Consider the following 26,125-nt stretch of genomic DNA (forward strand, 5'->3'; position numbering starts at 1 on the left):
AGCAAGTGAAGGAAGTGTTTCATGTAGATGGGAGCCATCAACTGGGTCAAATGCTGGTACAGAGACTTGACCAGCAAGTAAGTATGTCAAGGACTACGAACTTATTACTTCTCTGAGTCCCATTTCTTTGGTACTTTATGGATGGTCCTAGAGATTCTCATATTGAGTGAAGGAAGACAGACAGAGAAAGACTAACCGGCCACTCTGAAGACCACTGAGCGCTTTTCTGAACGTGTGGCTTCTGAGCTGAAACCCCAACAATTCTAATTCTATACCTCAGTGATCCAAGGTACAAACACTGGTCCTAAACTACAGCAGGACAATGTGCGTCCAGTACAAAGACTGTCTACAGAAAGGGCTCTGGATTACAAACACAATTTCCCAGAAGTCAACGTAACAAAGACCTTACACAAACATTCAAAACATAAACCCGGTGAATTACAAATTTAAACAAATTAATGTGTCTGCACGAATCCACAAGGACATGTGACAATCTAAATAATCAGTCCAATAATGAAAATAAAAACAAAAATAAATGGTACCTAATTAAACTTAAAAGCTTTCGCACAGCAAAGGAAACCATAAACAAAATGGGAAGAAAACCCTCAGAATGGGAAAAAATATTTGCAAAGAAAGCAACTGACAAGGGATTAATCTCCAAAATACACAAACAGCTCATGCAGTTCAATATAAAAAAAAAAAATTAAAAAAAAAAAAAAATGAACTGAAGATCTAAATAGACATTCCTCCAAAGAAGATATATAGGTGGTTAAAAAGCACATGAAAAAATGCTCAACATTATTGATTATTAGAGAAATGAAAATCAAAACTACAATGAGTTAACACCTTACACTGGTCAGAATGGGCATCATCAAAAAAACTACAAACAGTAAATGCTGGAGAGGGTGTGGAGAAAAAGGAACCCCCCTACACTGCTGCTGGGAATGTAAGCTGATACAGCCTCTATAGAGAATAGTATGGAGGGTCCTTAAAAAACTGAAAACAGAGCTACCATATAATCAAGCAATCCCACTTCTGGGGATGTATCTGCAGAATAAAGTAACTGGAAAAGACACGTCTACCTCAATGTTCACTACAGCACTATTCACAATAGCCAAGACATGGAAGCAACCTAAAGGTCTAGCAACAGAGGAATGGATAAAGATGTGGTACACATATACAATGAGATATTCTTCAGCCATAAAAAAGAACAAAATAACACCATTTGCAGCAATATGGATGGACCTAGATTCTCATACTGAGTGAAGTAAGACAAAGACAAATATATGGTTATCACTTATATGTGGAATTAAAAAAAAAGGTTACAAATCAACTTATCTACAAAACTGAAACAGTTAAGATTAGAAAATAAATTTATAGTGGGGGGGCATAAATTGGAAGCATGGGATTGACACATACACACTGCTGTTGCTGCTAAGTTGCTTCAGTCGTGTCCAACTCTGTGCGACCCCATAGATGCCAGCCCACCAGGCTCCCCCGTCCCTGGGATTCTCCAGGCAAGAACACTGGAGTGGGTTGCCATTTCCTTCTCCAGTGCATGAAACTGAAAAGTGAAAGTGAAGTCGCTCAGTCGTGTCCGACTCTTAGCGACCCCACGGACTGCAGCCCACCAGGCTCCTCTGTCCATGGGATTTTCCAGGCAAGAGTACTGGAGTGGGGTGCCATCGCCTTCTCCGATATACACACTACTATGTATGAAATAGATAACTAATAAGGATCTGTTGTGTACCACAGAGAACTCTTTGTAATGGCCTACATGGCAAACAGAAGGGGAGAAATTGGAAACAGTGACATTTTCTTGGGCTCCAAAATCACTGTGGTGACTGCAGCCATGAAATTCAAAGACACTTGCTTCTTGGAAGGAAAGCTATGACAAATCTAGACAGCATGTTAAAAAGCAGAGACATTACTTTGTTGACAAAGGTCCGTCTAGTCAAACCTATGGTTTTTCCATTAGTCATGTACAAATGTGAGAGTTTGACCATAAAGAAGGCTAAGCGCCAAAGAATAGATGCTTTCAAACTGGTGCTGGAGAAGACTCTTGACAGTCCCTTGGACAGCTAGGAGATCAAACCAGTCAATTCTAAAGGAAATCAGTCCTGAATATTCATTGGAAGGATTGATGCTAACACTGAAGCTCCAATACTTTGGCCACCTGATGCAAAGAGCCAACTCACTGGAAAAGACCCTGATGTTGGGAAAGATTGAAGAGGACAAGGGGGCGTCAGAGGATAAGATGGTTAGATAGTATCACTGACTCAAGAGACATCAATCTGAGCAAACTCCCAGAGACAGTGAAGGACTCTGGCGTGCTACAGTCCATGGGGTTGCAAAGAGTTGGACATGACTTAGCAGAACAACGTAACAGATTATGTTTGCTGTACACCTGAAACGAACACAACACTGCAAATCAATTACACCCCAATAAAAATTTTTTAAAAGATTTGGAGTTATTAAATTTTCCAAACAGTGGTGACATTACAGTGGCAGTTTTTTAACAAATGAACTACCATAAAAATTCTCTCAGAGTTTTATCTTAAATGTTTGAATGATGAAGATATTATGCTATTTCTATGTAGAAGTGCTACAGAAGCCTGAATTCTCCTATATTCTCGGTTATAACTCTAAATAGAAAATAAATGAGCTACCAACCAGTTCATTCCTGTCAGCATGGCTACTGTCAAAAAACAAAAACAAACAAACAAAAAAACACCGGAAAATAAGTGTTGGTGAGGATATGGAGAAATCAAAACTCCTGTGGCCTGACTGATGGTGGAATGTAAAATGGTAATAGTCACTGTGGAGAATGGTGTGGTGGTTCTTCACAAAATTAAAAGTAGGATTATCATATCATCCAGAAATTCCACTTCTGGGTATTTGAAAACGGTGTCTCAAAGAGATATTAATACACCAAGGTTAACAGCAGCATTATTTCACAACGGTTAAAATATGAAAGCAACCCAAATGTCCAAAGACAGATGAATGGGTAGACAAAATGTGGAGTGTGTGTGTGTACACACACACACACACACAAATATTCATTCTTAAAAAGAAAGGAAATTCTGACACATGCAACAATATAGGTGAACTTTAAAGAACATTATGCTAAGTGAAATAAGCCAGTTACAAAATTACTGTATGATTCTATTTGTATGAGGTAGGTACCTACAGTAGTCAAAAACCATAGAGACAGAAAGTAGAATGGTGGTGGCCAGGGGTGCGGGATAAGGGGGAACAGGGGGTTCTTGTTCAGTGGGTACAGTTACAGCTTTATAAGACTGAAAGAATGCTGGAGATGGGTGGCGCAATGGTAGCACATTACTGAAGTGCGTAAGAGCGCTAAACACTGTGCTCTTAAAAATGGCTAACAAGGTGCACTTTACATATTATGTGTATTTTATCACAATAAAAAACTGAAAAAATTTAATAATAAGCAGCTGAAAGGACATGGTTTAATGCTGAATATTCTAGCAGTTGACCATGAAAAGTTACTCTATGGTAGTCTTATGAAGGTCAACATGTGGCTTGAGTTTCAAAAAGAAACTACATATGGAGATATGAAAAGGAAAATATCATGGGACAAAAAAAGAAACCCACAATAAAAGGTTTTATTCCTAGCTCACCTAGAAGTAATCTTAAATGAATATTTAATCTCTCTCCTTTCTCATGAAAAAGGGGCTAAGGAAGTAACACAGACATGTGTGCTTTAAAGCCCAGGCCTCTGGCTTTTACCTGATGTCCACTCTAAGTTTGGGATAATACTGAGACACATATTTCCTGATGAGACTGTAGGAAGCTTCTTTAGGTTCACAAAGGCGAGTAAAGGCCAGTGGGAGGATATCCTCCAGTTTTACTTGTGGTTCTGGATCCACTGCAGAGCTCCTGTTCTGAAATGTAATATCAGAAATGATCATCATTACAGGTTTCTGTTCTATTGCTTCTATATTCAACACAAGGGCTTTCCCTAGCTGACTGCCAAATCAACTAGCCAAAAGAAAAACTAACCCTTTTTAGCACATTCAAACAAATCACAGCATTGTGGTGTAATGCCACTGGCGTGGCCATTTCTTTGAGGTAAAAATTTCAAACTGGGACAGTTAAAAATACATATAAAACTGAAAAACAAAGATGTAGAGGAACAGTCATGATTTCAATCACTGACTCAGAGGGAATACTGCATATCTCACAGTTATTGTATACCTTCCATACAACTTTCCGTAAATGAATGCATGTGTCTGGGGGAAGGCTAGGAAGGTAGTACCTGCACTAAAAAAAAACCGCCTCGAGGTGCGGTACTTTTAGGATCTAATGTTGGGTAAAAAAGTACTTGTATGCCTCTTCTAGTTTAAAGGTATTTCACAAAAAAGCAAAAAGCTGTAACTCATACAGCTGCCCATGACTCAATATAGGGCAGTTAGACGCACAGCTTCTGGCTAAACGATAGGAGCAAATGATTACAGCCTCTCCAGGGCTTCACAGAAACGCAGCCCCTGCCTAGTGCACAGCAACACTCAGGAACACTGCACCGTTTAGAAGCACCAACAGTGTTACTGCGCTCCAGCAAACTGGTACAGACTTCTTACCTTTCTGTTTCTGGATTTCTGAGGTGGTTTTCTCGATTTCTGGACCACAACAAAACTCCCAGAAGCACCTTTTCCTTTTACCTAAAATAAATTAACTTTAGTTGCAATAACCAGTATTTTTACTTTAAATGATTCTGGTACTCATATTGGTAACTTTAAATTACAGGGCATGGTGATGTAAGAACTAATGTAAAGTGCTGTTAAACTCTTCAGAGAAAAAAGAGTGGATGAGTCAGAAGACTTGGGATTGAACACTCTTTATGGTATCATCTAGCTATTCAATACTAGACAACTCACAAACCCTCTCAGCTTTTGTTTCCTCATCTACGAAGTTGGGGAAGAATGAAAAATGCTATTGTGATAGCAGGTTAAACAGTCTACTACAAGCTTTCAAAAAAAAAAGTTCCATGGAAGGGACACAATCTTTTGGGAAAATGAGAAAACCTCTACCAAGGAAGACAGTTCCTTGGCAAAAGTTCAGAGCCTAGTTAATCTCAGGCCACAATGCTTCCCACAGTTTGTCCATTAGAGATTATTACTGCATAAGGGAAAAGTTATCTAATTTTAGACACTGCACATGATAATACGTGCAAGTCTTATCACGTTTCCATAGTTTACAAATCACTGTCATAGAACTTCAGGTTAACCTGAGTCTTCCACTTTGGTTTTACCGACACCACTAGGAATACAGCAATCAAATGCTTTCAGTCTATAAACTTGTTGAAGCATGAAACTGAGGGCCAGCCTATGAGGCAAAATAGGTCACAAACTATATCTTCATGAAGATAAACATGAAGCTAGCTCATAAACTCTGCTGACATACACTATGATACAGGTCTCTGGTTCTAATTATATTGGTTAGATAATTGTTTTTATGCAATGGTTACTTTAAAGGCTATTTAAACGTTAGATTTACAACATTTGAGAAAGCTGGAATATAGGCTCCACAGCAGGAAACTGTTTTCCTCACTGATGGACCGCCAAGCACCTGGTACACAGGAGACAACTCAGTAATGTATTTGTGAAATTAAGGACTCATTGAAAGTTCCTAAGACTTTAAATGGCTGAGCGGCACAGAACTCTGTATTAATCAAACCATGCAGAAAGGTTCAGAAAAAAGGCAACAGGACTCTGGGGCTGCAGTGAATTAGATCCTCAGAACCATCTTTGCTGCTACCACGGGACCTCAGGAGTTACTTCATCCCTCTGGACTTCTGAAGAATGTGTAGATAAGAAAGCTCATTCTGGCATTAGAGTGTCATGATCTTAAGCAATGTGGAGTTTAAAAAAAAAAAACAAAAAACTGAGGTAGAGATGATTTACAATATTGTATTGTACAGTTTCAGGTACATAACAGTGACTTATATTTTTACAGATTAAACTCGATTTAAAATTACTGTAAATATTGCCTATATTCATTATGATACACAAAGCATCCTCAAAGCTCTAAGTAGTGTTTTGATGTACTATCCAAACTAATATGGATTGATGCCTGAAATCAATATTGGTTTTAGTATTATTCTCAATTTACTCAAGTTCTGATGCTTCCAAAAGCTTTAACAGATTTAGATACTAGTAAGTTAAGGTAAACCTATTTACAAAGCTAATTTATGATGATCACCAGTCTAGTCACAGAAGTTAGGTTTTAAAACTAACAAACCTAAGACAAGAACTATGATCTTTTTTGGTGCTGCAACAACCAGGCCAGCTCAACCCCACTTCTCACCTTGAGCACTACATAATCTTAAGCACAAGCAGCCCCCAAAGGAAAGCCAATTAAAAGTACAGGCAGGGGTTTTCCCTTGTGGTCTGGAGGCTGAGACTCTGTGCTCCCAGTGCAGGGGATCCAGGCTTAATTCCTGGTCAAAGAACTGGATCCCACATGCCTCAACTAAAGATCCTACATGTCACAACTAAGATGTGGTACAGCCAAATAAATAAATACTTAAAAAAAAATTGTACAGGCAGCTAGAAAAAATTTACACTATCATATTGCTTCTGTTCTTTAGAATACTTACTAAAGCTAATTGGCACCAGTGACTTTGTAAAACCAGGTTAAGCATAAGCCCTTCATCATTATGTTAACTTATTTTAACGAACTCACAAAGCACAAAAAGCCTAAATATTACTATACATGGATTTATAGCTAATATATGCTTATTATAAATAACCATTTAATACCTGTTTGATAACACCTCTATTTAATTCTCTTTTCAGTGCCTGTTTGAGGAGGTAGCCCCTTCTCTCCAGCTCCAAAGAAGGGTACTTATGGATGATGTATTTTCGAATAGCAACCACGGAGGCACCGCTCTTCTGGAAGCATGCCTAGGAAACAGATTATTAAACCATACACATTAATTTAAAATAGCTGTTTTTCATGTGTTTTCTGACATGTATGTTTTCAAAATAAATTATTTTGGAAGTGAACTTGATAATGGATGACAAAATGGCAACAAAGAGTGAATAATATTTCTGGTAACTTCAGTTCATCATGACTGTGGAGAAATACAGAATTAGCAATATTTCTGCAACAATTTTAAATCGTTAAAAAGAGCCAAAGAGAAGATACAACATGTGAACAATGTTCTGTGTTAATGAAAAAGCTTCTCCCACTCTAATACTATTCTGCACCTAGAAGACATCCTCAGCCTGACAGTAAGGAGACCAGGACACTCTACAGTGTGCAGTTCACAGACTTGGCCCATTTTACAGACTTCGGCTCACCAAAACCGATATTTCTCTGCAGGCTCTGTGTCAATGCTAGCAGATAATATAAGCAAAGACAATCTGAATAAATGGTGTAAAACTGGGTTTACAAATGCAAAGCTTTCAGGGGAGTTTTGGACAACAATGAGAGCGTTCAACGGCTATTTCAAGTGCCCTCTTCCTTTCCCATCCTATTTCTCTATATTTCATCTGACTAATGTCCATGGAAGATTCAAGCAGGTCATTAGGCCACAAAGGTAGCAATTTTTCTTCAAATGCTTTACATTTTGCAATACCCATGCAGTATCTGTTGCCCACCAATTTTGTGTAGCTGTTACCTATAAATTGACCATAGGATTTAGTAAATGTTATTGGATAAAGACTTGGGTGAAAGCTTATATACTGACAGTAAAGAAAAATGTCACAGACAAACGGACCACAAAAGACTATACAACACAAAACAGGTTAATATGGACTGTGTTAATAAGGATCATCTACTTCAAGCAAATGTCTCCAACCTATTACAACCGATTTAAGTTTACTCCTGATCTTACAAGAGAACACAAAGTAAAGAATATCAAGCAGAAAAGAACATTAAGGCTACAACAACCCCCTGCTCTACCAAACTGATAATAAGGTGAAAATAGATCCATCTATTTAATAATGATTTAATTCAGAAAAAGGTATCAGTGATCTGAAATGATAATTTGTTACACTGCATGGAATACACATGATCCACTGGATAAGATCTTACAGAGAAACACAAATGAACATTTTGGTCAACCCAACATCTATCTTTCATTTGTATAAATACGCATAATCATATTTAAACTATTCTTTAGAACTACATATACTGTTTAACTGTTTTATTATTTTAAAATTTTAGCCTCTTCTTCACCTTCACTATAATCCTGCTTCAAACCTAAGCTGAGTAATCACAGCTCAGCCTGCTCAGTAAGTGAAAGTCGCTCAATCCTGTCTGACTCTTTGCTACCCCATGGACTGCTAGCCTCCTCTGCTTATCCCCTGGGGCGGGATTCTCCAGGCAAGAATATTGGAGTGGGTTGCCATGCCCTCCCTCCAGGGGACCTTCCCAACCCAGGGATTGAACCAGGTCTCCCAAATTGCAGGCTGATTCTTTACCTTCTGCGCCACCAGGGAAGCCCAAGAATACTGGAGTGGGTAGCCTTTCCCTTCTCCAGAGGATCTTTCTGACCCAGGAATTGAATTGGGGTCTCCTGAATTGGAGGCAGATTTTTCACCCGCTGAGCTACCAGGGAAACCCAATCACAAAGTGAAATCCTTACAAAAAGGCTACAAAAAAAACAGAGTTCTCACTATAGTCAAGCTATCTAAACCAAGAAAGTTTTCTTAATGAGTTGAGAGTAATCTTGAAGGAATGCAGGGAGAGGGTGGAAGGTAAACTCTTTCCCAGTTTCTATGGCAGTGCTGTCTTCTCAAATTCTAGGCATGACCAGTAGGCTCCGCTTTCCTACCTATATCACTTTCTGTTAAGTTCAACTAAAGCCTTCTCTCCCCAATTCTGATTCAGATCCTAGCAAAAGAAAATCAGAGAGTCTATGGCCTCTGTTTTAACTACTCTTGTCATGTGATCACGTAAAATAAACACAGCAAAATTAGCCAGAAGAATTCACGCACAAAAAGGCAAGGTCAGATGAGAAGATTCCCTTAAAATAGGAAAACGGTATCTGATGATCACACAAGCTAATGAAAGTCAATGAATTATAGGAAAGTGATAAAGCTATGGAAGGAGGATAGTTTTTCCAAGTATTTTGGAATGACTAGGTGATGAAACCGAGTATTGAGGTTTCTAAAAGTTTCCTGTAAGTTTTCTAAAAGTTTCCAGAAGTTTTCAGGTGTGAAAGATAACCACCTACTAACGTTAGACGTAAGCTCTGAAAATGAACCTAAGGACAGTATGCTACTGCTGTTTACTCGCTCAGTTGTGGCCAATTCTTTTGCAACCCCTTGGACTGTGCCTGCCAGGCTCCTTTCCATTTCCTTTCCTTTCCCAGGCAAGAATACTGGATTGGGTTGCCATTTCCTTCTCCAGGGTATCTTCCTGACCTAGGGATCGAACCCCCATCTCCTGCACTGCAGGTGGATTCTTTAGCGCTGAGCCACTGGGGAAACTGTAAAGATAGTATACGTTTTTAAAATAAAAATTTTCTCGATGTTACTCTGAGTAATAATTAGATTTCATAAAGGCGAGGACTCTGTTTCTCTTATTCTATGCTGTATCACTAGTAGGATTACCTGATACAGAGAAACTAGTCCATAATGGTGTGCTGAATGAATTAACATGTTTAACCTTCAAATAAAAACTACACTTAAACTCAGTTAAAAAAAAAAAACTAAAAGCTAAAAATACTTGCTATAGCAAATCTGAGTTGTTAAAAAAATTAACAGTGCTCATCAAACGTGATATTATAAAAACATGAACTTAGCAACGGCTCTCTTCCATTTAGTCTCTTTTAGGAAGCAGAGCAAGGTTTCTGATGTCCGCACAGGAGTATGCCATTTTCAAATACGCAAGACACAAACAGAATAAATCTATGATGAACTGCTTGAAATAAAAACTTGCCTTAATGGCCTCAGTTAGGATTGCATCCATCTTGGGACGTGGGGAGGAAGCCATCGGTGTTTGTTTCTGGGCCCTGGCTAGCTGGCTGGCAGAAAGGGTAGCCCAGGAAGGTATTGTTTTTTTCACTTTCTTCTCCTTTTCTTTAGACTGATCTTTCTCACTTTAAAACAAAGAATTATTATTATGCAAGATAAACTCTTCAGAAAGAAGTATAAAGTCAGAAAGAAGAAAAGACTGGTGAGAAATAAAAATCAATGTTTTAATTCATTTCCACACTGAAGTGATATGTAAAGTAAGCATTTTACAAAATAAAACATTTTTTAAAAACTGGGCACTTTAAATGAGCCAAAAAGGTGTGTTCTCTCAGGTGCACACAGGAGAGAGAAGTTATATAAACCAGAACTAGCACGAAGGGCCAGTACATAAAAGAAATGAGCATTTAAAAATGCATTCCAGTAACAGCTACAACAGACGCAATTCAGCACAGTGCGAAGAACTCAAGCTCTGAAGTCAGAAAACCTGAGTTTGAGTCTTAGCTCTAACATTTACTAGTTATGTGATCTTAGCAAGTGACCTGAGCCTCAGTCTCCCCATCTTAAAAGAGAAACATGATACAAAATACTTCACAAGGTGCTTCAAGAAATTATGAGATTATGTTTATACAAAGTTTTGTGAATCACAGAGCATTATACAAATTTTACTCTAAGTAATAATAAAAACATCCCATGCACCTAAAATACAGGGTAGCTGCTAAAAATTCCACAAACATCACAAGTACTTATGATACTGGAATGAAGGATTAGAATTCCACCTAAAAGGTATAGTTATTTCTAAGGCATTCTTTTATTTTAAAAGTAATTCCTAACTGTTCTCACCAATTATGAAAAGAAAATGCTACCAGCTGTCCTGCAAAAAATAATTTTAATTAAAAAAGAATCACCATTACACTGTACAGGTTATTGAGAGCAAATTCTGCTTTCAGATTCTCAAAGTCACCCTCCAACTGAATACTTCATCAAATATATACAGTTTTAGGTCACTCTAGCAATGTCCTGGTATAGATTAACGCTTTCTAACATAAACATGTAAAAATAACTCACGCCTGGCACAGAGGGAGAAATAAAATGATGAAGTATCTCCCAGGTCAGACTTTTAAAGTCACACTACATTTCTTACTGAAAACCGCGTTCTGAAGCCAAGAAGAATGAATTATACATTAGTCAAACCATTGTTCTAACTACTACAAATTCTAATAGGCCATACAACTACATCATAAGCCTATTTCAAAAGATAATTCCCCCAAAATTAAATCTAAATATCATGTATCCAGCATAAATTAACATTATACCACTTAAAAAAAAATCTGATCCATATTCCTTTATATAGTCTTCAATTATAAAAAGCAAGAAGGCTTAAGTCCTTACTCCTTTTTGGTTTCCTCAGAAGGCTTGTTTTCTTCCTTCTCTTCATTCTCAGGTTGCCCCTTTGGCTGCTCTGTCTCACTAGATGTAGCAGGTGGAGTTTCATTCTCTTGTTCCTCTACAGTAGAGATAGATTCCTCTGAACTTACATCTGGTTCTTAAAATAAACCAGTAAATCAGGTGAGTAGAATTGCATCAAGTAAATACATTAGAGCCTGAGTCAATAAAAGGATAAAAGCTCATCTCTTTAAACAGGTTAAGTCAAATGTTCCAAGTAACAGTTGTACTCTAAAATGAGTAAATGTCTATGAGTACTGTTTTTTTCCTTCGTATCATTCAAACTGTCTATATAATGGGTTGCCGATCCAAACCATTATGTGAGAAAAGGAAAAGGATCAGGAAATTACACAGCAAGTGAAACTCTTTTATCCCAAATCGAATCTCTTGATTGTTCTACTCCATAATATTAAGGATAAGACTTATAATTAAGAAATTAGCCATTTTATAGTTGAATAAGTATTAGTAAGGGAATAAATAATAAAAAATTAAAATGAAATTTTCAAGTCAAATGATTTGGGCAAGGGTAGAAATATGAGTGGGGGAATACTGAGGTCTGCAATTGCCTGTCAGTCTTTTCTCAGGAGGTCTCTTTGAGCAGCTACTATGAAACAGAATCCCAGGAAATGATTAAGCAGAGACTACGAAGGATGTCAGGGGCCAAAATCAGGCAAAAAGAAAAAAAGGATATGCTTGAAGACTTTGGTCATTTAAATTACGTGAACTCATTACTAGCATAATGAAGACTTCTTTGGGGCCCTCACATAAGTACTTCCTTCTCTAGTGGGTCATCCTGACCCAGTGAGCGAACCCAAGTCTCCTGCATGGGCAGGTGGATTCTGAGCCACCAGTAAAGCTCAAATTTCAGGACAGTCAATTGTAATTTGTAAATCATCCTGGATTATGCTCTTCAACCAGACATGCAGATAAGTCAAAAATTCTCCTACATATGTTCAGCCAAAATCAAGGCTCTAGGATCAGATGTATCTGGATTCAATTTCAGAGCTTCTAATGTTCTAGTTCACATTATCTTGGGGCAAGTTCTTTGACACTTCTGAGTACTCTTACCTCACAGGGTTGTTATAAACATTGTATAAAATGGTTTAGGGAAAACCTGTAGGCCAGCACTTGTATACTGTGATTCCCAGCCTCCTTTGGCCTCTTCTGCTGCTTCTATAGCTGTTTGGCAAATACTAAGGCTAGAACTTTAACAATGGTATCTGGTGATACAGATAACTACAAAATATGTATTTTTTTAATCTTGATGCACCTTTTCCTGCCCTTTGTCTCAACTATTTGGCCTGCCTAACTGTCCCACCAAACTGGCTGTGTAACAACTGTCATGTTTACTGATTTTTCCATTGCCTTACTTTAAAAAATGGAAAAGCTCAGAGTGTATACTGAGCTTTCTCAAATGGTAAAGAATCAGCCTGCAATGCAGGAGAGCTGGGTTCGACCCCTGGGTGGGGACAACTCCCTGGAGACGGGCATGGCAACCCACTCCAGTATTCTTGCCTGGAGAACTCCACAGAATGAGGAGTCTGGCCAGCTACAGTCCATGGGGTCACCAAGAGTCAGACACAATTGGGCGACTAACACTTTCACTGTAACAACAGAGCTACAAATTAAATTTCACCTTATTTTCTCTTAAAAGTTTACAATTTAATAAAGGTTAAGGTGCTCAGCTGATAATGAGTATGTATTACATATGAGACATTATTTCCAACTCATTAAACTATTCTATCTTTTCAGATTTATAAAATTTAAAACATGAGTGAAGTCCAATCATTTTCATATACAAAATACTATATAAAAGGACAGAGATAAGACGGATAAACAGAACTTGTGAAGTCTTTTATTGGTCCTTTATAAATTCTTGGTTGACTTTCTTAATACCTCTTACATCTAAACACTCGTGTATTCTGAAAACTCGTGTTATCAGTGACTTCAGCTGGCTGTTAAATGCGGATTAAGGTAGGCCATCAAGTGGTTTATCCCAGTGCTGGACAAAATAACCTTCCCTCCAACTCACCAGCAACTATTTTTTTAAATATGCTAATTCCCTTGTCTCCTCACTGCCTTAGGCCAGAGTACCCAAGATGCTTATAGTATTCATCTGAGGATACTGAGCCAAAACTCAGGCTTAGCTGCAGCAGAGTATATCTCTGGTGCACCAATGATAAAGGCAACAAAGGTGCATGGTTTATTTTATTCATAATATATGCTGGTCAGCAAATATTCAGTTCTAATAGTTGTAACACGGGCAGCACCATGTGCTCAACCCTGGCAAAGAAGAGAGAGAAAAAGGTCACGAAAAGAACAAGAAAAGCAGTTACACTTGAAGAAAGGAGCACAAATACTCCAGATCGATAGTTCTACCTTTTTCTTAATTTACTATGTTCCCAGCTCTATCTGGCTAATCTTCTCTCCACCAACACCAAGGTTACAAACCAACACTTTAATCACCCATTTGCTCCCTTATGGCCTCCTCATGACTTCCAGTCGAGTCTTCCACCCAGTCTTCCTCCCCATGACACTGTATGCCCAGAAGCTACTACACTTTTGACCATTTTTGTTCTCTCCAACCATCTTTCTATTTTTAATTCTAAGAACATGAAATTTTTGCCTTCTAAAAATCTTCAGACACAAGATGAAATTCTTTCTTTGCCCAGAGGGTCCAGAAATGACATACCAACTGGTACCACTTCTCTCTCTAAATGCTCCCCACAAACACTTACGTTCAAGGGAATTTATGGGACACTCTAACCTGGAGCAGAAACGCTGGCCTTTTTAAGCTGTCCACTGCTTTACTTTACCTGGCTTTTCTTCTACTCCTTCAGCGAGCTTGCTCTTGGGAGGAGTTTCCCGGGTAGAATTCACAGCTCGACGAATCGGCATGGTGTTATCTTCTACCTTCTAAGAAAAGAAATGGCCATAATCACACATGCAAAAACAATTTATCTCTTCTCTCTTTCTCAAGGGGGGCTAATTAGGTGTCAGAAGATGTAGGAGAATTCTTCAAGTCGACTCCAGGATCTGATGCAAATTACTTTTTAACAAGTTTTTTTGAAATGAAAATATGATTCTTAAGAAGTAGTTCTCAAAATGTTTTATTTTAGCTAGAATTTCAAATGGAAGTAAGTAATTATACTTGATTTGAAATAAATTTAGAAGCTTGGAGGTTTTCTCAGGAGTTTGAGGGATAAGGGAAGATGAAAAGAACTTTGTATCTACTTGATTTTTTTAGATTCATAACCCAGACTCCCCAAAGCAGAGGAAGGAACAGGTACCAAGAAGGACCCAGCAGGGCCTGAAGTCAGGGACTGATCCAAGAGTGAGCTTCAAGAATGTGTCAGCCCCTACCTCACCTAACTTGTCCGCGTGGATCAGCTGAGCTCCTACTATAAGTGGGAGTGCCTTAGGATGGACGAGTTCACCTTGAGACGTATCAGTCGCCATTTAAAATAATTTCTAGGCCCGAGTACAGGTTACACTCTGAAGCCTCTGCTGTTAACCACAAGGATTTTTCCTAATGGTTTCAGTGTGAAGCATCAACCTAAAGCACAGAAAAGACCTGGTGTGAAGATTATAGAAACAAAACTAAACTAAAACGTCTAAATTTAATATACATCCAAAGGGGGGAAAATTCACTATAAAACTTATAGTTAAATGACAGATGACTTGGTCAATTATCATTCAGAAAGATAAAAATTACTATCAAAATACACACTGTGTAAAGCAGCGACTAAGACAAACGCACAAGCCACAGCAGCCGCTGCACCTTCCACATGAACAAAGGCAGCCAGGACAAGAAAGCTCATAAGACCCTAACCCCATCCTGTCTCCTGTTACTATCAGGAGCTTAGAACAGACTACAAGACCCAGAAAAGGTTCATCTATGTTTACTCAAGGATCATTTTACTAAAGAGAGAAATGTTGTTAATGTTCTCAAAGGGGTCAGGAAACTTAACTGCAAACTTAACTCCATCTCCATCAGAGAAGTTATACAAGGACAAAAATACTGCTGAAGAACGTAACAGTCTAAAAGCCTCCAGACTCAGAAAAGCAAATTCAGACCATCACCTAAGAGATTAAGCATGCTTCTAAGACCTTAAGAACAAAATTAAATATTGAAAAATAAAATCTATGTAAGATCACTCAAATTTACCTAATCACTTAATACCCTCTGCTCCCCTTATCTCATCTGAGAATCAAGGACACTTTATAATAAAAATTTCTCAAAAAGAAAAGAAAATGATCAGTCAGGTGTTAAGATCTTTGTGCTAATGAACATTAATGAAGAACTGGGCAAGAGGAGACTACTCATTCAACTTCTGCTTTAGGCTCTAAACTTGTCTAGGAATTTAAGAGCTTTCAATTTGTCAGGTAATAGTTATTAACTGTTACAAAGACTACTTAAAATGCTCATATAGAAATTTATGTCAAAAACTATAAAACACAGAAATAAAAACAGTTGTTTTGGGGGGGCTTTGTGACAACCTAGAGGGGTGGGATGGGGTGGGAGGTGGCAGGGAAGCTCAAGAGGGAGGGGACATATGCATACCTATGGCCGATCCATGATGATGTACGGCAGAAACCAACACAATATTGCAATTATCCTTTAATTAAAAATAAATAAATTTAATAAAAATAAATATACTTGCAAAAAAATTTTTGTTTTCTAATCAAAATGGACTTAAGGGCATTATTTAGGTTTGTGAAAGCTAAAAGTCTACCTCGGAAAAATTTCAATACATAAACTTGCTTACTCATCCAACTAGCACTTACACAGTAATATACTTTCCTTGATTAAAAAAAAAAACACAAATCTGATAATTTTACAGGTAAATACCATTCATAAGCACAATTTCACCATCAGGTTATTCTTGGAAAAGTGATACTGCTAATTCATCTTTCTTAACCCATGATAATACTAGCTAGGCTGAAAATGATACTGAGAAATTAACAAAACCTTCAAGAGTCTCTTTTCATAGAACATCTTTTAAAAGAATATATGTTCTCTCTGTAAATAAAACACTAAAAAAATATCAAAACATTTCCAGTCAACTCTATATTTACTAATTGCTCAAAATTAAAACAAATTTTAGGGAGTGGGGGTGCAAAGAAATTATTCTCAATGCCAAAATGATAAAATTGACCAAAACCAGGGCAACAAGTACATGGTCCATCGACACCCGACATCATTGACCCGAGGACAAGAATATCAGTTTAAATTAGGTCTGGTAAGTATGCCCAGGTTGGAATAACTGAAAAATAAGTTGCTTTGCCAAGCTTCCTGGATGCACCCACCACAGTAACAGATCCTGACACTCTCCTGCTTAAACCTCCCCATCACTCTCCTCTCTTGAGTCCAGACACACAGACCTTCTGGTCCTCAGTGTGTGTTCTGCACATGCTGTGTTCTCACTCTGACATTCTTTCCCGGATATTTCAATCAGGTTCAGCACAGTGTCGCCCCCTCAGAAAGCCCTCCTATCCTTCTTTTTCTTCTTCAGGTTTCTTCACAGCATTTAACACCACTTGTAACTCAATATATGTCTATTTGCTTGTTTATTATGTGTCTCTCCCAGCAGAATGTAAGTACTACAAGGGCTAGAACTAATTCATCACTGCATCCCCAGTACCTAGAAGCATGCCCAACATACAGTGGGTGCAGCATAAATACTGGGGGGAGGGCTTCCTTGGTGGTCCAGTGGTTAAGAATCTGCCCTGCAATGCAAGGACACTGGTTCAATCCCTGGTCCTAGAAGATCCCACATGCTGCAGGGCAACTAAGCCACGACTACTGAGTCCACATGCCTAGAACTGGCGCTCCGCAACAAGAGAAGTCACCACCATGAGAAAGCCCGCATCCGGCAACAAAAATCCTGTGCGGCCAAAAATAAAATAAATTAAAAAACAAACCAACCAACCAACCGCAGGGCAAATGTTGAATGAACAATGACACCTGGCAGTACTTATTTCTATGTTCAACATGTGTAAAAAACACTTAAAAAATAAAAATTTAAAACAATATAAACATTAAGAAATGTTTGCCTCAGCTCTGAATTTCCTTAATAAAGGTCATGTAGCTTAAGGCTCTCTTTATAATAGGTTGGTTAATGACTTATTTCCTCAGTTCATGGTTCATCACAGAGCTGACAAAACTATCTGGATGGTTAACTTAAAACTACCTTAACAAGTACCTATTAACTGTTGATGCTGCGCTTCTGAATGATCAGACTTTTAAGACTGCCGCACTTGTTCCCTGACAGAGATCTTATCTGGCTGGTTCACTGCCCTATACTTCCTGCCCAAGAACATACTAGGCTCCAAACAGGTGCCCTACAAATATTTGTTAAAGTGAAAGAATGAACGAAACTTGAGTAAGTTTTTCATTTGGGTTCTTATGTGACAAACCAATCTCAGTTTACCTGTGGTGTGTGTGGACTTCCTGTGGTCATGAATCTGTTTTTGTTTTTTAAGTATAATGTCAGATGAACAATACAAAGATCTGCTTTTTTCAAGGGAAGTGCTAAGCTGTTTAAATACAGGCAATAAAGAAAAGGTTGTAAAAGTAGAAAGTCCATAATTTCAGAGTTTTAATTTACTTTCTCTACCTTAAGTGCAAGCACTAGAAAAATAAGCAGGAGTTCAACAATGTATTTCAGTTTTCTGATATCCTTGAAAACATGCATTTTAGGGAAAGTACTATTATTTCATATTTTACCATAAAATGTCTGCCAATACCTTACGTATTATAATGTCATTAGCCTTGCACTGATTACACTAAATTGTTCCCAATCTAAAGTCTTTCACTATATTCAGACTTACGGAGTAATGTCACAAAACGTATGCCTATAATTTGCTGGAAACTTTTTTCCCCACTTTTGTATTTCAAATAAATCAGTATTACTTAATTAGCATTTGTCTCGGACACAGATGCTCTGGACACTACAGGTACCTCCTCCTAAGATAAGGACGATCTAACTGGCTGAAGAGTGAGCGTTTTCATCTATACACGAAGAGTTCAGGACGCTTCCTCCCAACATATCGCCCTCAATCTTCCAATTCGACAAGGCCAAAATTACCCTCTAAAAATGTTACTTCTACTCTGAAACACGCTGCACTAAATTTTCTGAAAAGAGCAATGAATTTAAAACTTCGTTAACAGCTTCACGCCTATACCAGACTAAACAAATCTTCCAAACTAGCCACGTCTAGCGTCACTCTAAGACAAGTCAGCTTGTCCGTGAAGCCCCAGGGGAATTCCCAGCTGCACTTCGAACCAGACTGTCACTTTTTAATGTAATGTAAGGTCAGGAAGCATAACCGCAGAAAGAAAAGGTACACATGGAAAGAGGGGTCAAGTTCACCTTGGCCGTTCTCTGTGCGGGGGGACTGTCCCTCAAAGAGGTGTTTCAATCATAGTGTTAGTCGCTCTGTCGTGGCGGACTCTTTGCGACCCCATGGACTGCAGCCCACCAGGCTCCACTGCCCATGAGATTTTCCAGACAAGGATACTGGAGTGGGTTGCCATTTCCTTCTCCAGGCGATCGAACCCAGGGATCGAACCCGGGTCTCCTGCACTGAAGGCAGATTCTTTACCAACTGAGCTACAAGGGAAGCCCTGTTTCGATCATAGACAAGCGGTCAATAATTAAAAAAAAAAAACAAAAAACCCTTTGATCTGGGGCTCTCACTTCACCCCTCCTACCTCCAGCTCTTTACAAATGCCCCTACTCACAGGCTTGACTATATTAACTAAATCCACCTCGTCTACAGAGCAGTGAGTCACAAGCTCGACGAAAGCCATGGGAACGGGGGTAAAAACGAAAGCTGAGTCCCGGGTGGCGGCGGCGGCAGCAGCAGCAGCAGCGGCGGCGGCGGCGGCTTTTCAGGGGCGCGAACAGCTGACTCCGCGCCGGGCCCGAAAACCCGGGCGGAAAGACCAGCAGACAAAGGCGGGGAGCGCCGAGCACAAGGCGGGGGGTGGGGGAGAGGAGAGTGGAGCCGGGATGAAGGCGGCGAGGCAAAGGGCGGCGGGCTCAGCGCGAGCTCCGGCTCCGGAAGGCCGACGCCGCGACCCGGGCAGCGCCCGCCCGCCCGCGCGCGCGCCACGCAGGAGGCGGCGGACCGCGAGCACCAGCCCCCCGCGCACTCACCGCTGGGAGCTCCGTAATGGCGGCAGCGGCGGCGAGGGCGGGGACCCCGGGAGGGTGGTGGGGGGGGCGGGTCCGCCACAGCCAGTCACCGCCGCCGGCATCTTTCGAACCGGCTCCGAAAACCTCTGAGGGAGTGGGGTGAGGGGGGAGGGCGGGGGCCCGCCGCGCGCCTCGGGAGCATGCGCGAGCCCTTAGCCAATCAGAGCCGGGCGGGAGGACGCCGGCGCAGGCGCGCTGCGAGGCAAGGCCCGCGATCAGGGAAGCGCTCCCTCACCTCCCCCCCGGTCCAAACAAAACAAGGGCGGGAGCGCGCGCGCGCCACAAGGCCCCGGAGGCGGCTTCCACCAGAAGGGCAGGGGGCTCGGTTCACAGCGGGGGGAGGGGAAGAGGGGGCGGAGCGGCCGGAGCAGGCAGACAAAAAAAAATAAAAGGCGCCACCTCCGGGGACGCGAGCGCCCCGCCCCCCTCCTCTCAGGGAGCGGCGTCGGCGCCCCGGGCGAGCGGTCTCTCCGCCCGCCTTCGGGGTCCAGCGGGCCTGCGCCCGCTGCCCGCCCGCCCGTTCCGTCCCGCGTTACCTCTGCGCTCCCCCCTTCCTGGCGCCCGCGTGCTGCGAGGCTTCTCGGCTCCGCTCCCGCTGCCGCTCGCCGCCTCCGCCACCGCTGTCCTCCAGGCCCAGCCGCCGAGCTCTGCCGCCCCGCCCCCCTGCTCGCGGCCCCGCGCGCGCGCCCATCCCTCACGCCGGCCCCGCCCCCTCCCCTGCGCGCCCCGGCGGCCGCGCCCCCAACAGTCCGCGGGCGCGGAGGGAGCGCGCGAGACTCGCCTCCCCTTGGTCGGGCACGCGGGGGCGCGAGAAGGCGGGAGGGGCCGGCGCCGGGGACGCCGGGGCGGCGCTGAGTGTCCCCGCGCCTGCCGCCGGCGCCTCTCGGGTGGCTCCAGTCGTCTTGGCTGTGGCTTCGGTGTCCTCGGGTTCCGTCCCTGAGTTTCCACTTCGGCTCCCCGTCTGCCTTTGGAGGGGGTTGGCCTTTCCCGCTCCCGAGTTGAGCACAAGAACGACCCCCTTCTTTGAAGACGAAATGATTAGAAACCCAGAGAGCGGAGAGTGTGCAGTTACCTCACGTTCGTTCCTATGAAGTCTCCTCACAGGACGCAGGAATGCCTCAGGAAAAGAACTGTAGAAGTTGCTTTTCTAGTCAATGAAGGGGTCTTCCCGGGCTCCCTCATCCACATATGCAGGGAGTGTCCTCAAGAAGGAAACGTCGGGATTGGAAAGGGAATTCCCTTCGAATTGTCATCTTTACGTTAGTTACCAGCATGTTTAGGCTATGTACGTTACTGCTGAAAAACGTTAGAACTTTTTCAAAGTCGATTTTGGGAAAATTCGATGTATCTAAACTAGGTGTTTTGTCGGGGGTAGAGGGGGCTTGGTTCCTGAATACACGGAGAAATAGTAAACTACAATAGCCTCGAGGCTCAGAACAGCGTGAGAAGCAGTCGAATGCGGGTACTTGTCCTAAAGATTTTATTATCAAACCATTTTAAGCACTTCATAAGCCAGTCCTCAGGCTCTGGCGTTGCCATGAGCACTTTAACTGTCTCACCAGCTTTCCCACTCCATCCGTCCCAAAGTCAGCTATATAAAAATGTCACCACAACCACAAATTCCTTACAAGGTGAGTGTTACCATTAATGTCCCAATGGCATTACCAATGCCCCGGCATCCTGGTGTCCCATTAAACGTGTTCACAAGGAGTTGGGTTCATCTCATCACCGTTTCTATCTTTTGTCTCCTTTAAAAAGACTCTTCTATTTTTATGTATTTGCTTAAAACATACATTTTCCCGAAAATATCCTTTCCCCCATCTCAGACAAGGAGCTGACACAGATAAGAGCAAACTAGATTCCACCTTTACACAGATTTTTTGCTTCACACACACACAACTTACTCTGTTCTTTAGAACAGAGGCAATTCTTCGTGTGCACAGAGGTATTTGCACACACGCCACCCCCACCCCCCAGCTAGGCACTAAAGCTACCATTTCCTTAAGTCTGAATGTGTTTTTTCACTTACAAAAAAGGACTTGAAGTTTTTATTGGACACGTATATTGCTTGAGGCATTTTACCTCTGCTAAATGTAACATCTGGTCGGTTTTGATTTTTATGCTTAGCCGCATCTGAGTTAAGATTCCATGGGGGTATGGTTTTATAGTTTATCTCATTTGGTTTTCTTTAAGCTATACTAGTAAAAACATCATTCATTTTTTTTTGTTGAGAACAGAGTTACATGATGATTTTTGTACCCTTTACTTAAGCTGTTAGGCTGTCTGACATTCTGCACTGGAGGGAACATAAACTTTGGCAAGTTGAAGAGCAGCTCTGTTCTCATGGAGTGAGTGTGTGGAGGTTATGATCAGAGCATCAGTTAGACCCTCTTGCAAGAAGAGACCTCTCACACTGAAATCAAAATCCCTGAAGTTAGCACCATTCATTCCTTTTAAGCTTCACTCTCTTCTAAAATATTTAAAATGTTAATATCAAGGAGAACTAACATATAGGCCTCAAACTGATAATTGAGAATTCATTGTTTTAACCTCTGAACTTGAAATATAAAGCTTTCCATTGCATAGTCAGGGCTCAGAAGTGTAAGAACTCTGCGTAGAAGAGGAGCTCCTAGGAGAAAGAAAAGGAGTAATTGTGCTGTTTTCTGTGATGACTTCACACTTCCCAGGGCCATCAAGGTTAGAGGAATGACTCAGGAGTCCCAGAATCATGAGGAAATGTAGGATTTTGTGAACTAGAAAAGCCCCAAAATGCAATTGCAGCATCTCTGCTGCTGCTAAGTCGCTTCAGTCGTGTCCGACTCTGTGCGACTCCATAGATGGCAGCCAACCAGGCTCCTGCGTCCCTGGGATTCTCCAGGCAAGAACACTGGAGTGGGTTGCCATTTCCTGCTCCAATGCGTGAAAGTGAAAAGTGAAAGTCAAGTTGGTCGTGTCTGACTCTTCGCGACTCCATGGACTGCAGCCCACCAGGCTCCTCCGCCCATGGGATTCTCCAGGCGAGAGTACTGGAGTGGGGTGCCATTGCCTTCTCCGGCAGCATCTCTAGTTTTCGACAAAAACATCCATTTTTTCAGATGCCAAGTCCCTGTTGAAACTTTAGCAAGTTTTGCAGACTTCATGGCCTGTTGTCAACGCAATAGATTTTTTTTTTTTTTTTTTGCTATTCTTCACTAAGTGATACTTAAGTCTGTTAGGCTAAAAGGTTGTGTTTTGTATAGAAAAACAAAATAATGTGACTTTGGAGATTTAGGCATAAGGATAGAAGTTGAAGCAATTTCAGGTTCCAGGAATATTCCAGACCAGAGCTATGACACTGCCTCATGAGGTTGAGCATGAAGGATACATCCACCTATTTTACTCACATTCTACTGTGTGTTAAAACAGACGTTTGAAGAATAATTCTTGATTGTCTGGTGGGAAGAGATGTTTCTGTTCCTAGCAAGTCTGTCTTTATTTTCCCCACAAATCAAGGCCAATTCTGTAATTTCACACAGAAGTAACCAAAAGCCTGGCTGGAGATTGGTTCCTTAAGAAGGTACGGTTCTAGTAGGACTTGGGGTCACTAGACTTTTCTGGTTTCCAGCCAGGAAGACTGGAAATGACTCTCAAATTTGGTTGCAGCTTGAAAAGGGATGGAAAAAGAACAATTTATACTATTAGGCCAAAAAAAACACACAAAAAACCATGGAGGCTGATGAAACATTTAATATCACTTCACCACTGCTACGCCTTTAATGGTTTTTCTCTTTTATTATTTATTTCCTGAGGCCAAGTTTAGAGAGTTTAGGCCAAGTTTACTTATCCCTGGTTTAGAGATAAGTAACAACCCTGGATGTGAGTCTGAATGAACTCCAGGAGCTGGTGATGGACAGGGAGGGCTGGTGTGCTGCGATTCATGGGGTCACAAAGAGTTGGACACGACTGAGCGACTGAACTGAACAACCCTGGATCCTCCTCTGCCAGTGCTGCACTTTATTCTACTCACTGGTGACAATAATTTTAACTGTATTCATCCTAGTAGTCATCAAAATGAAACACTTCTTTCTAAACTTTGAAAAATTCTGAGTCTAAAATATGTCTGATCCCAATTGTTTTGGATAAAGGATCATATATCAGAATATACAAACCAAATAAAACTTTACAAAATAACATTTACCCTCATAAGTTCTCCCCCCATATATATGTGTGTGTGTGTATAATATATATATTTACAATGCTGGATGAAATCCATTAATTTTGCCATTCACAGTTTGAGAGCCTCTGTCCCAGATGTCATTAGCCCTCTGGTGTTAAATTGGAGTCAATGTTTCTAGCTCCTTGAAGAGATCTGAAAAGTGTTAATGCCAAGAGTTTACTATCATTTTGAGGAGGGTAAGTTTTAAAAGCTGTCCTTTAAAGTTTGAAGTGGCTGATATATTGGCTAAAGTTACAATTCAGTCTTCAAAGTAACAAAAACTCTTGGGAATGTCATTACAGGTGGCTAATCAAGGTCCTTAAGGCACTTGGTCCTGCATCTCTTAGGGAAAGAAACAGGATTTGCTTTCAAGTCCGGCTCATGTCAGTTTTTGGGAACTGTATGTGTTGAACCATCCTTCCCCCTCTTTTAAACACCAGAAGCAAGAAAACCACATTTTAGACATTATAAGGACAGTCTTGATTTGCCAAACTTAACTAAAAATCAAAATATATCCAGTGTTGACAGTTAATATGAAGCAAATTTGCCAACAGTACTGTTTTCTCCCTCTACAACTACTTTGTGACTCTTAAGGGCAAATCTTACTTGCAGGAAGATGAGGGGAACCAGGCCTGTGATGGTGGCAGGAGATTAAGTGACAGATCAGCGACAACCAGGGTTGTGGACTTTCGTGGTTTACCGGCCGCGAGGAGGTTGAGTTAGTGTGAGGCAGGACCTTCAGTGTTTAAACCAGGCTAGTCCCATCCAGCAAAATGAGTTCGTCACCATAACACATCTTTCCTTCATGGTTATGGGGAAGTTTGAGCGAGTTTCTTTAAAGAGAAAGATTTCCCCTCCAATAAAAACCCAGTAATTTAAAGGAAGACACGAATAAAAATTTGTGATTGGAGACAAAAGATATTTTTAAAAGAATCATTAAATTGGACCTGTTAAAAAACAAAATAAAACTGGAGTCCCAAAAAAATGGTGACAGAAAGGATCTTTCCCTGTTATAAAACAAAGTGAAACTGCCAGTGGTGAGAAAATGAAGTTTTTTCAAAAAGGGAAAATACCGTAAAACACTGGCTTTGAATATTCCAGAAATACTTGCAGCAAGGTTGTCAAAGTTTCAGCCCGAAGTTTGGAAAGAGCAGCATGTCAAGATTGAGACTCAGATTGTTAGTTCAACTTTTAAAATTTAAATTTTGATTTATCAGTGATGTCTTTGTTCTTCCCAACAGAAAAAACATTTTGACCAAAAAGGCATAAATTTCAAATGTTCAAATTTGACATTTTTGTGTCTCTGCTTTACACTCTACTTGAATGAGTCTATGACAATTTTTAAAATCCTGAGATTTAGTCTAACCAGCTAGCATAGCTGTCTCTTTATCCAAAGTAGTTAGCATCTCCAACATTAGGAACAAGGGCAGAGCTGTATATGACATCATACGCATTTTTTCCAGAATGTATTTTTAAGTACTTGGTATTTTTAGTAGTTTGTTATGGTTTTATAGCAAAAACTAGTTATTTTTTCTTCCTGTCATAGGTAGGGCAATGTGTAACTTGCAAAGGATACCATTAATTTATGGCCCCAAAAGATGTTTTACCTTTTTTTCAATGCCTTTCTTATTGAATCCTCAGAAAAGTGGAAAGTAAAAGCTGCTAAATCTCCTATTTGTTATCTGTCAGAAGAGAAGCCTGAGACTTCAGGGCATCCTAGGGAAAACACAACAATTAAAAAAAAAATTTGAACTACACAACAGTAGAGAAACACAGATGGGCAAATCATGATCTACAATTAAGGACTGTAGTGCAATTTTGTATGTGGCTATGACTAGGGTTCGCTTCTGTCGTGTCCGACTCTGTGCGACCCCATGGACTGCAGCCTACCAGGCTCCTCCGTCCATGGGACTTTCCAGGCAAGAGTACTGGAGTGGGTTGCCATTGCCTTCTCCTTATGACTAGGGTTGTAGAATGTGATAGAAAGAGAACTTTGGACACAGGGAGGACAGGCCCCAGATGATCCAGGAAGAATGCTGGGGGCTTTATCTTTCCTTTAATTAATCCTCAAAACAACCTTACTGAGGTGGATGGTGTTTACAGATGAGGAAACAACCCAGGCAGGGTTGCATTAAAGACTATATTTTTCCAATTCCAATACTCCAATGAATATCCACTATACCATTTTCCCAAGTGTAGAATAAAGACTTCTGGTGGTGATAGAGAATATATTTGGGAAATCACTGCCTTCCAAAAAAACCCGGTTTGTGAGTCTCAGCGCTGACGCTTGCTAGGTACAAAACTTCTGTGGCATTTAGATCCCTACTGTTGAA

At 40.8% G+C, this 26,125-nt stretch overlaps 1 protein-coding gene across 6 annotated transcripts in view; it reads right to left on the reverse strand.

Moving 5' to 3' along the window:
* HP1BP3 (heterochromatin protein 1 binding protein 3) overlaps positions 1–20,273 on the reverse strand; it is a 36,752-nt gene extending 16,479 nt beyond the window's left edge. Inside the window, exons 1-9 of one of the 6 annotated variants that reach the window (XM_070382471.1) lie at positions 20,134–20,244; positions 15,958–16,012; positions 14,757–14,949; positions 14,210–14,306; positions 11,340–11,493; positions 9,916–10,075; positions 6,786–6,929; positions 4,605–4,685; positions 3,754–3,908 (exon numbers count right to left, since the gene is read on the reverse strand). In XM_070382471.1, the coding sequence (XP_070238572.1) occupies positions 3,754–3,908; positions 4,605–4,685; positions 6,786–6,929; positions 9,916–10,075; positions 11,340–11,493; positions 14,210–14,306; positions 14,757–14,852 (887 nt within the window). In that variant the 5' untranslated portion in view covers positions 14,853–14,949; positions 15,958–16,012; positions 20,134–20,244. Of the gene's footprint in view, positions 1–3,753; positions 3,909–4,604; positions 4,686–6,785; positions 6,930–9,915; positions 10,076–11,339; positions 11,494–14,209; positions 14,310–14,756; positions 14,950–15,957; positions 16,013–19,140; positions 19,159–20,133 lie in introns of those variants that run through there. The other 5 variants (XM_070382480.1, XM_070382452.1, XM_070382467.1 and 2 more) reach the window with 5 other exon arrangements.
* Between the last annotated feature and the right edge of the window lie 5,852 nt (positions 20,274–26,125).

The sequence above is a fragment of the Bos mutus genome, chromosome 2 (assembly GCF_027580195.1).
Source record: "Bos mutus isolate GX-2022 chromosome 2, NWIPB_WYAK_1.1, whole genome shotgun sequence".
Lineage (NCBI taxonomy): Eukaryota > Metazoa > Chordata > Mammalia > Artiodactyla > Bovidae > Bos > Bos mutus.